The following is a 10,882-nucleotide window of genomic DNA, read 5'->3' on the forward strand; positions in this document are numbered from 1 at the left end:
TGCCGGTTCGATCTCTGGTCAGGGCACATACAGGAACAGATTTATGTTCCTGGCTCTCTCTTCACTCCTTTCTCTCTAAAATAAATTTAAAATTAAAAAAAGAAAAAAGATTCTATTGTTTTCCAGAAACTCCATGTTGTTTTCTGTTTGTTTTTTTGGTGGAAGGAATTCCATGTTTTTTAGAAGAAACTAGTGCCTGGCCTGTGGTGGCGCAGTGCATAAAGCGTCGACCTAAAATGCTGAATTTGTCCATACAAAACCCTGGGCTTGCCTGGTCGAGGCACGTATGGGAGTTGATGTTTCCTGCTCCTCCCCCCCTTCTCCCTTCTCTCTCTCTCTCTCTCTCTCCTCTCTAAAATGAATAAATAAAATCTTTTTTTAAAAAAAAAGAAGAAGCCTGACCTGTGGTGGCGCAGTGGATAAAGCATCGACCTGGAAATGCTGAGGTCACTGGTTCGAAACCCTGGGCTTGCCTGGTCAAGGCACATATGGGAGTTGATGCTTCCAGCTCCTCTCCCCTGTCTCTCTCTCCTCTCTCTCTCTCTGTCTCTCTCTCTCTCCTCTCTAAAATGAATAAATAAAAAAAATAATAAATAAAAAAAATAAAAAATAAAAAAAAGAAGAAGCCTGACCAGGCGGTGGCGCAGTGGATAGAGCGTTGGATTGGGATGCGGAAGACCCAGGTTCGAGACTTCAAGGTCACCAGCTTGAGCGTGGGCTCATCTGGTTTGAGCAAAAGGTCTTTGGCTCAAGCAAGGGGTTACTCGGTCTGCTGAAGGCCCCCAGTCAAGGCACATATGAGAAAGCAATCAATGAACAACTAAGGTGTTACAACGCACAATGAAAAACTAATGATTGATGCTTCTCATCTCTCCATTCCTGTCTGTCTGTCTCTATCGCTTTCTCTGACTCTCTCTCTGTTTCTGTAAAAAAAAAAAAAAAAAAAAAAAAAAAAGCCTGACCAGGTGGTGGCGCAGTGGATATAGAGCGTTGGACTGGGATGTGGAAGGACCCAGGTTCAAGACCCCGAGGTCGCCAGCTTGAGCGTGGACTCATCTGGCTTGAGCAAAAAGCTCCTCACCAGCTTGGACCCAAGGTCTCTGGCTTGAGCAAGGGGTCACTCAGTCTGCTGAAGGCCCACGGTCAAGGCACATATGAGAAAGCAATCAATGAACGCCTAAGAAGTCACAACGCACAACGAAAAACTAATGATTGATGCTTCTCATCTCTCTCCATTCCTGTTTGTCTGTCCCTGTCTATCTCTGCCTCTGTTAAAAAATAAAAAAAAAAAGAAGAAGAAGAAGAAGCCTGCCTGACCAGGCAGTGGCACAGCGGATAGAGCGTCGGACTGGGATTCGGAGGACCCAGGATTGAGACCCCGAGGTCACCAGCTTGAGCACGGGCTCATCTGGTTTGAGCAAAACTCATCAGCTTGTACCCAAGGTCACTGGCTTGAGAAAGGGATTACTCGGTCTGCTGAAGGCCCACGGTCAAGGCACATATGAGAAAGCAATTAGTGAACAACTAAGATGTCACAACGAAAAACTGATGATTGATGCTTCTCATCTCTCTCCATTCCTGTCTGTCCCTATCTATCCCTCTCTCTAACTCTCTCTCTGTCTCTAAAAAAAAAAAAAAAAAAGGCCTGACCTGTGGTGGCGCAGTGGATAAAGCACCGACCTGGAAATGCTGAGGTCGCCGGTTTGAAACCCTGGGCTTGCCTGGTCAAGGCACATATGGGAGTTGATGCTTCCAGCTCCTCCCCCCTTCTCTCTCTCTGTCTCTCCTCTCTCTCTCTCCCCCCCTCTCCTCTCTAAAATGAATAAAAACTAAAAAAATAAAAAATAAGAAAAGGAAAGAAAGAAGAAACCTAACCAGGCAGTGGCACAGGGGATAGTGCCAGACTGGGACACAGAGGACCCAGGTTTGAAACCCCGAGGTTGGTGGGTTGAGCACAGGCTCACTGGCTTAAACACGGGCTCACTAGCTTGAGCACTGGGTCCAGATGCGAACATAAAGGCTGGCGCACTGGTGCGCACCCTAGGCCCCAACTTCTGAAGGGCCCCACAAAACCCCAACTTTACAGTCTTTTCTAATGACACCAAGTTTGGTTTCATATGTGCAATTTTAACATTAATAGTACATAATATTTTTTATTTAAAAATAAGGTTAACGTATTTTTATTTTCCCTGTTTCTCTCTCTTTTTTAAGGGGTCCAATATTTTTCTTTTGCTCCTGGGGCCTCAAACTGATCTTAATCTGCCTCTGACTGGGTCACTGGCTTGAATATGGGATCATAGACATGATCCCATGGTCACTGGCTTGAGCCCAAAGGTCGCTGGCTTGAAGCCCAAAGGTCGCTGGCTTGAAGTCCAAGGTTGCTGGCTTGAGCAAGGGGTCACTCTACTGTAGCCCCCCAGTCAAGACACATATGAGAAAGCAATCAACGAACAACTAAGAAGACAAAGGAACCACAAGGAAGAATTAATGCTTCTCATCTCTTTCCCTTCTTCTGTCCCTATCTGTCCCTCTGTCTGTCATACACACACACAAAACTGGTGAAGTAACAGAAAGTACAATATAATGTGATTGCTAGAATAGATGCTCTGCAAATACAGGGACTCTTGGCTGTTTTGTAAACTGCTACATATTCAGATAGAATGGTGTGTGGCATATTGCAGATACTCAGTAAATATTTGATTCAATAAATGAGTCAGTGCTGGATAGGGATTAAACACGGAGAGACCCAGAGAAAGGAGTCAGAGAAGACACAGGAGGATATTGTTGAGTCTTGAAGACAGCAGGCAGACCTGGTGGGGAAACAGTATGCCAGGATCCAGTCACAAAGTCCAGGAGGTCAATCGGGAAACCAAGTATTTCCCTATGGCTGGTGAGGCATTCCTGGAATCCCTCCACCACCACCCTCTGGGCCTGGAGTGGGAAAGTGCAAGATCTTGAAGGACAGACTTGGACCTATTTTCAAAGTCCAGTGGAAGTCATGGGATTTTCTAAGAGCATTGATGGTGAGCTTTGTGTGTTCTAATACAGCTACCATCAAATAGCAGGATTGAAGAGAAATGCCGAGGGCAAGCAGGTCAGTATGGTGTCCCTATCTCCACTACCAGGATTCAACTCCACTTCGCTTTGGCTTGTGAAAGTGTAAGGTTTCTTTTCCTTCCGTTAAGTGTCAGATCCCCAGTCCAGGTTGAGAACTACGTTGGGGCCCGTCACATCCTCTGCCCCAACCTGGCGCTTGGCAACTGGGGCGATGTGTGTGTATCCCACTCGCCTCTCCCATAGCATTTAGGAGAGCATATCATGAGGGCACTTGGTATAAGTTCAATCACTGGCCCACAAAGATAGATTGGTCATCACGCGACCACATAACACAGGTCACGCGAAGGTCTCTGCGCCCGGCCCACAGAGGGGAACTGGAGCTCAGAGATTGAGAAGCTAAAATCCTGTGATCGGTCCCACCCTTTCCCCCATCACGTGTCGCGCCTTGCAGTGTGCGTCTTCACATTGGTTGGAGGTGGTGACGCAGTAGGGGCGGGGCCGGAAGCTGGGGTTTCCGCGGCGCAGCTGCAGCAAAGCGGCTCTGGGAAAGTGTCGTCCGGGCGGTTGTTTGCTGAGTGCTGCCACAGGTCATGTGACCGGAAAGGCTCCTGACGGACACAGTCCCTCCTCCGCTCGGCCTGAGCGCCCGGCCCGACCCCCGCCATGGGGTGCTGCTACAGCAGCGAGAACGAGGACTCGGACCAGGTGCGGCCGCCGCGGGCGGGGCTCGGGAGTGAGGGCTGAGACCCTGGGGCATGGGGCCCAGAAAAAAAACCTGCTGAAGAGGGGGAGCTGGACGGCGGGGCTTACTGAGTACAGAGGCCCGGAGGGGACAGATTACGGAGGAGACGCCGGGCCGTTCTATTTCTGTTAAAGCCCCAGTTCTCTGCACAGTCCCCGCGTTGGGGTGTGCAAGCGGCGGCCTAACTCACTAGCTACTACCCTTTTCACCTCTCCCTACCCTGAAACCTTTAGTTTGAAGAGTCCTTAGTCTAGGTCTCTGGTAAGCATTCCCTTCTCACCTCCTTGTGCTTGTACAGTATTAGTGGACTTCGTGAATCCATTGTACAGATGGAAAAGCTGAGGCTCAGAGTTAGTTTTTCCCGAGGTAAATTAGGAATCTGTGTATCTCTCAGTCCCTGGGGTAGGAGAAGGAAGGTCGCTGCTGATCTGGGGTCAGAAGGACTGGAAGTTGCCGGCATTTGAGTTACTGAAGGATTTAATAGGCACAATGAGGACATTGGGACGTGTGGGAATTTAAAGGGAAGTAACGAGTCGAGATTAATTTCAGCTGGATTGTGGAGTAGGGCTATGGGATGGGGAGCTCAATTTGGCTTCCTCCAGGTCAGTCCCTGTCTGGAGCCTGAAGGTTCCTCTATCTAGAGAGGTTCTTGCCCTGGGAATTTGGCTGTAGATCAGCTCCCTTTGCAAGAAGAATTAGACTTGGGAGTTTTAAATTCTCCCTTTTCTTCTTGGTGCAGTCTCACTTGTCACACTTTAATTCTGGCTCTTCCCACTTGACCTCCTTTGAGGAGGGAGAGCCTTTCCAAGGAAGTAGTGGGGTTTTTTTTGTTTTTTTTTTTTAATGTTTATTGTACAGGAACATGGATCTCCTGTATGTGCCCTGACTGGGGATTGAACTGGCAACCTCTGCACTTCAGGATAACGCTCTAACCAATGGAACTATCCCGCCAGGGCCCAAGGATGAAGTCTTAAGCTGTTGGCTATTCACCTTTATGATTGCCTCTGTGCCTGGGTGCCACTTTCAATACATACAAGACACAGAGACAGCAGAAAGGTTTCAGCAAGTATCCCACAGTTTGGTGGGGTAGATGGTCACAGACATGGATTATATCCCCTGTGACTCATGAACCTGTTTTAAGTTAAGAATTTAGGCTTGGGAAATGTCATTTGTATGAGAGGCATGGGTGGCTGAACACAATGAGCACATAATCATATTTCTTCTATGTTAGGCATGCCTCATAGCCAATACCTTTTGCTTCACCTCACCTTATTTTTTTATTTTTATTTATTTTTTTACAGAGACAGAGAGTCAGAGAGAGGGATAGACAGGAACAGACAGACAGGAACAAAGAGATGAGAAGCATCAATCATTAGTTTCTCATTGCGCATTGCGACACCTTATTTGTTCATTGATTGCTTTCTCATATGTGCCTTGACCGTGGGCCTTCAGCAGACCAAGTAACCCCTTGCTGGAGCCAGCCACCTTGGGTCCAAGCTGGTGAGTTTTGCTCAAACCAGATGAGCCCGCGGTCAAGCTGGCGACCTCGAGGTCTCGAACCTGGGTCCTTCTGCATCCCAGTCCTACGCTCTATCCACTGCGCCACCGCCTGGTCAGGCCACCTCAGCTTATTGAAGAGGCAGTATCCCTGCCTACTGGGAAAGCTGTGGCCTATGAGAAATTGTCCTTTAAAGCACAGTGTGGACTCTTGCTGGCAGAGTCAAGAAGGATTAATACCTTCCTTATGGGAAACGTTACAAGCTTCTAGCATGAAGAGCTGGGCTTGTTGCTCTCCTCAGTCTCTACCTTGCCCCTGATGGGCTCTGACTTCTGTTTCTTTTTTTTTTTATTTTTTATTTTTTTCATTTTTTCAAAGCTAGAAACGGGGAGGCAGTCAGACAGACTCCCACATGCACCCGACCGGGATCCACCCGGCATGCCCACCAGGGGGCAATGCTCTGCCCCTCTGGGGCATCGCTCTGTCGCATCCAGAGTCATTCTAGTGCCTGAGGCAGAGGCCACAGAGCCATCCTCAGCGCCCGGGCCAACTTTGTTCCAATGGAGCCTTGGCTGCGGGAGGGGAAGAGAGAGAGAGAGAGGAAGGAGAGGGGGAGGGGTGGAGAAGCAGATGGGCGCTTCTCCTGTGTGCCCTGGCCAGGAATCAAACCCGGGACTCCTGCACGCCAGGCCGACGCTCTACTGCTGAGCCAACTGGCCAGGGCACTGACTTCTGTTTCTAACCCGTGAAGACAGTATTTGGTCAATGCTGGGTCATTTGAGGCCTCATGTGGCAAAAGTCTACTTACCTGGTCTATGAGACAACCATTCACTAATGAAATGTCCCTCTTTGAGCTCTTGGGCAAGTCCCTCTTCCCCTCTCACTGCCTCTTTATTATAATAATAATAAAAAATGTACAACATAATACAGTTTTCAAAGCCCTTTTACAGTTATCTCATTTGACTCTTGCCAAACATCTGTCACAAGTTATGTCTAAAGGCAAGAAAAAAGTTCAGAGAGACTAAGTGATTTAGTAAAGATTACAAAGCTGAGAAGTGCTATAGCCAAGGTTTTTGATACCAACCCATGTGCTCTATGCATTGGGCCAAGCTATCTTTTCCAGTTGTACCCATGGACCCGCTGGCTAGTCATGGGCAGGCCACGTATGTGTCTATGCTGTGGTAGACAGTGAAACTCTTGACTCCTGGGTTCCTTCATCTATGTTTCATTCATCCTTTGTGAGTGAGGCTATGTTATTTGTCCATTCTGATGGGAGTAGTATGCCCTCTGCAAGGCCAGGTCTCAGGAATACAGCCTTGTTCTTGACGGACCCCTGATAGGGGAGAAACTGCTTTGCCCTGCAGGAAGATCTGTCTGAAGAAGGGCTGGGGGAGAGATGGGCACAATTGGAAGCAAACTCAGGCACCATTGTGGAACCAGCCTTCCTTAGAGATAGTTGATCCTTTGGCAAGTATTTTGTCTTTCTAGCCCTTTATTATTTAGTCTGTGTTTTAGGGAGGGTGTGTGTCTAGGACTTGGGAGGTGATGAGACAGAAGCCCATAGCTTCTGCCTCATGCTGCTAGGAACTGGGGACACTTGGGCACTTGAGAGTTGAGCAGAAGTCATGTGACAAGGCTGGACCAGCTGAGGGTGGGGCAGGCAGAGCAGGAGGAAGTAGCCCTTTGCAAGGAGAGTTGTGGAATTGTGGGCAGGGGAGCTGGGAGCCTGCAGTGGTCAAGTCAGTGGTAGGAACTGAGATAGGCCTGGAGCACTGAGGGGTCTGGTGGTGGTCGTCTGGTACTAAGGGTTTGGGAGTCGGCATTAGCCAAGATGGATCCCTTGTCCTCCTTGGCTTTGTTGTTCCTTTTTTAAATAGAGAGGCAGGGAGGGAGAGACAGGCAGACAGGAACATTGAGCTATTCCTGTATAGGCCCTGACCAGGAATCAAACCAGCAACCTCTGTGCTTCTGGACAACACTCCAACCAACCGAGCTATTTGGCCAGGGCTTAATTTTTTGATTGATCTTTTCTTTCTTTTTCTCTCTCTCTCTCTCTCTTTCTTTCTCTCGAGACAGAGAGAGGAAGGAACGAGAGGGGCAGGGGAGGGAAGCATTCATTTGTTGTTCTACTGAGTCGTGTATTCATTGCTTGCTTCCCATGTGTGCCCTGACTAGAGATCGAACCTGACACCTTGTCGTCATGGGATGATACTCTAAGTGGCCAGGGCTGGCTTTGTCACCCTTTTATGGCTTGGATAGCTACCCAGCAGGTCTGCTTATCCAATTTGCAGCTGACAAAGCCAGCAGGGATTTGCAGCTGATGGGCTCAAGTAGGGTGGTATCCAGAATGAGAGCAGTAGATTAGAACTGGACAAAACCAGGACAAGAAGAAATACAGAATTATACAGGATCAGGGAGACTTGAGTGTTCTAGGGGTTGTGATCACCAGTGTAGGCTAGCAGTGTTAACAGGTTTGCTGAATGTTAATGAAGCCACACCAATAGAGGTGTGGTGCCTTGGCAAGGGAGGGAACAGCTGCACTGTTAAGTTTAGGTCAGGATATGCCAGGCACACCAAGTTGGAGAGTATCAGCGGAGAGGAGAGTATATACTTGAGAGGAGAAAGGACCTGGCCTCAAGAAGGAAACACAATTGGACTATGTGACCCAAAGGCTGGGGCTGGGACTCCTGCCCTGAAATAATATGAGGAATAGGTATTGAGAGGTTGGGCTTGCTTTCTCTTTGGGCCCAGGGCCCTGTCTGGCCTCACAGGGTTTCACTATCCTGGGGACAGACAGCCTTACTAGGGAAGGACCTAGATTGGGGGATCAGGAGGGCCATTCTTGGGCTCCTGACTTGTTTCAGGTTCCCCTATAGACCTCACTTTTTGGTATTTCCACCTCTCCTGGCTTCCAGGCTCTAATATTTTAACTTTGTAAAGTTGCTGGACTATGAAGCTCCAGAGCAGTGACTGAATACCTGCTTTGTGCCTCTGTCCATCTTTGTAGGCTGTCTGTGACTGCTTGGCTCCACTTGAACTCATCCTGGAGCACAACTGAGCTGAGCTCCCAAGGGCGAACAGGAACTGAATCTTACCTAACATATGATTGGGCACTGGTATAATTCAACAGGGACAGAGAGAGTCAGAGAGAGGGATAGACAGGGACAGACAGACAGGAATGGAGAGAGATAAGAAGTATCAATCATCAGTTTTTCATTGTGACAGCTTCGTTGTTCATTGATTGCTTTCTCATATGTGCCTTGACTGTGGGCCTTCAGCAGATCGAGTAACCCCTTGCTCCAGCCAGTGATCTTGGGTCCAAGCTGGTGAGCTTTTTGCTCAAACCAGATGAGCCCGCGCTCAAGCTGGCGACCTCAGGGTCTCGAACCTGGGTCCTCCGCATCCCAGTCCAATGCTCTATCCACTGCGCCACCGCGTGGTCAGGCATGGTATAATTCTAATAAAAATATTTTTGGTGCTTAAAGCTTAAAGGTCAGAGTTGAGTTGAGAGGAGGGCCCAGAAAAGGCAGGTTAGACTAAGGCCCCTGGGGCTGACTTCTCCCTGATGACCTCTCCTAGGACCGAGAGGAGCGGAAACTGCTGCTTGACCCTAGCAGCCCCCCCACCAAAGCCCTCAACGGAGCCGAGCCCAACTACCACAGCTTGCCTTCCGCTCGCACAGATGAGCAGGCTCTGCTCTCCTCCATTCTTGCCAAGACAGCCAGGTGAGCATCACAGAAACCAGGCCTGGGGCTGAGCTCCTCCATCCATGTTAAAGGCTAGAATAGAGGGAGCCACCCCAGGACATGGGGGATAGGACAAGATAAGGGGGAAGAAGTGCCTCCAGGCCCAGCCTTGCTTTAGTAGGCGGGCAGGGGACACTGCTGTCAGATAGCCCTGGAGTTGGCACCTGGCAGTGAGTCCTGTTTGTCTGTCTTGGATATACTGTCATGTTCTCTCTGTCTCCTCCCCCCAAAGCAATATCATCGATGTGTCTGCTGCAGACTCCCAGGGCATGGAGCAGCATGAGTACATGGACCGGGCAAGGCAGTACAGGTGATCACCTGGCCAGCTTGGGTCCCTCTGGCTACTTGGGCCTCTCCCATCCCCCCATCACCCATGATCCAGCTTTGGAGCTTGGGGCCCAGTGCAGCCTCTTCATTTGGGTGTAGCCAGGAGACCACAAACTCTCGGGTCCATCAGTAGATATTTACATCAGCCCTATTTGTCCTATGACACTCAAGGGTGTGGGGGCCAAGGGAGGGAGGCTAGAGTGAGTTGTGGTGAGCTAAGGCCACATCACCCTGCTTCTCTGATCTGAGGGAGGCTTACCTGGGCTGAGCTGGGCAGGGCAGGGCAGGGCTGATTGTGGCCTGACTATCCACCCCACCCCTCCCTCGGCCAGCACCCGCTTGACTGTGCTGAGCAGCAGCCTGACCCATTGGAAGAAGCTACCACCACTGCCGTCTCTCACCAGCCAGCCCCACCAAGTGCTGGCCAGCGAGCCCATCCCCTTCTCCGACTTGCAGCAGGTGAGCCATCCCTGACTACCCACCCACACTGCCCACGGTGTAGCGAGGGTTCGCCCTCTCTACCTCATGGGAGGTAGGGAAGTGGAGTTAGCCTGTTAGCTTGTGGGCTTTGCTCATACCCACCTCTTTCTAACATTTTTATCTCCTTCCCATTTCCTCCTCTCAACCTTTATTCTCTTCTCTGCCCCTGCCTTTTTTTTTTCCGTCTTTCTCTTTGGCTCCCTATCTGCCAACACTCCCTCCTCTCTGGCCATTTGATCCTCCTCCCCTAATTTCCGGATCTCCCTTCTCACCTGTCTCTCTCTTTTCGTCTCCTCCCTGGTCCCTCTGCCTCAGGTCTCCAGGATAGCTGCATATGCCTACAGTGCACTTTCTCAGATCCGTGTGGATGCAAGAGAGGAGCTGGTTGTACAGTTTGGGATCCCATGAAGACAGGGGTCTTTGGACAGCTCTTCTCTCTTCACCCTGTCTCTACCCTGCCTCCCCTGGCCCCAGCCTCACTGTGGCTTATTCAGTACCCTAACCTGCTACTAATCACAGAGAAGAATGTGGAGGAGGATGAGAAGAGCAAGGCTAGAAGCCTGAGCAAATGAGAATGGAGCAAGGAACGGTAGAACCATTTGGGACTGGCCTTTGAAGCCCTGGCCAGGGGTGGGGTTGGGGTCTTCAGTATCTCTGGGATGGGGTGGAGGTACCACTGTGAGGGTGATCACTAGGGAGCCTGTGGAGGCCCCCTTTCCCACTCTTTCTCTTGGCCTCACTCCTGTGCCCTTCTCCCTGACTTGGTGCTCACATGCACCTCACTAGGGTATGTGACCAGTGTCTGGACGAGCTTGAATTTGAATGAATTGAGTTTGTATTTGAGCACCCTGGGTTTTTACACATGTTTGGGGTTTTGTTTTTTTGGTTTGTCTCCCTTGATAAAGGAAATGTATTCATCTGAGTGCTGTTAGCTCCTCTGTCCTCTCATCACCCTACTGCTTACTTCTGGCTACTCAAGTCTGTGAGCAGTGAGATGGGAAAGGTGGGGGAGCATCCTCTAGGGAACTAAGA

The 10,882-nt window shown here is 49.8% G+C and overlaps 1 protein-coding gene across 1 annotated transcript; it reads left to right on the forward strand.

Moving 5' to 3' along the window:
* Window positions 1–3,580: 3,580 nt before the first annotated feature.
* On the forward strand, window positions 3,581–10,772 carry LAMTOR1 (late endosomal/lysosomal adaptor, MAPK and MTOR activator 1). Its single transcript, XM_066250681.1, has 5 exons — window positions 3,581–3,762; window positions 8,877–9,022; window positions 9,276–9,353; window positions 9,703–9,829; window positions 10,166–10,772. Exons 1-5 carry the CDS (start codon window positions 3,721–3,723, stop codon window positions 10,256–10,258), a joined length of 486 nt encoding a protein of 161 aa, XP_066106778.1. The 5' UTR covers window positions 3,581–3,720; the 3' UTR covers window positions 10,259–10,772.
* The last annotated feature ends 110 nt before the right edge of the window (window positions 10,773–10,882 follow it).

Source organism: Saccopteryx bilineata, chromosome 1, assembly GCF_036850765.1.
Source record: "Saccopteryx bilineata isolate mSacBil1 chromosome 1, mSacBil1_pri_phased_curated, whole genome shotgun sequence".
NCBI classification, from domain to species: domain Eukaryota; kingdom Metazoa; phylum Chordata; class Mammalia; order Chiroptera; family Emballonuridae; genus Saccopteryx; species Saccopteryx bilineata.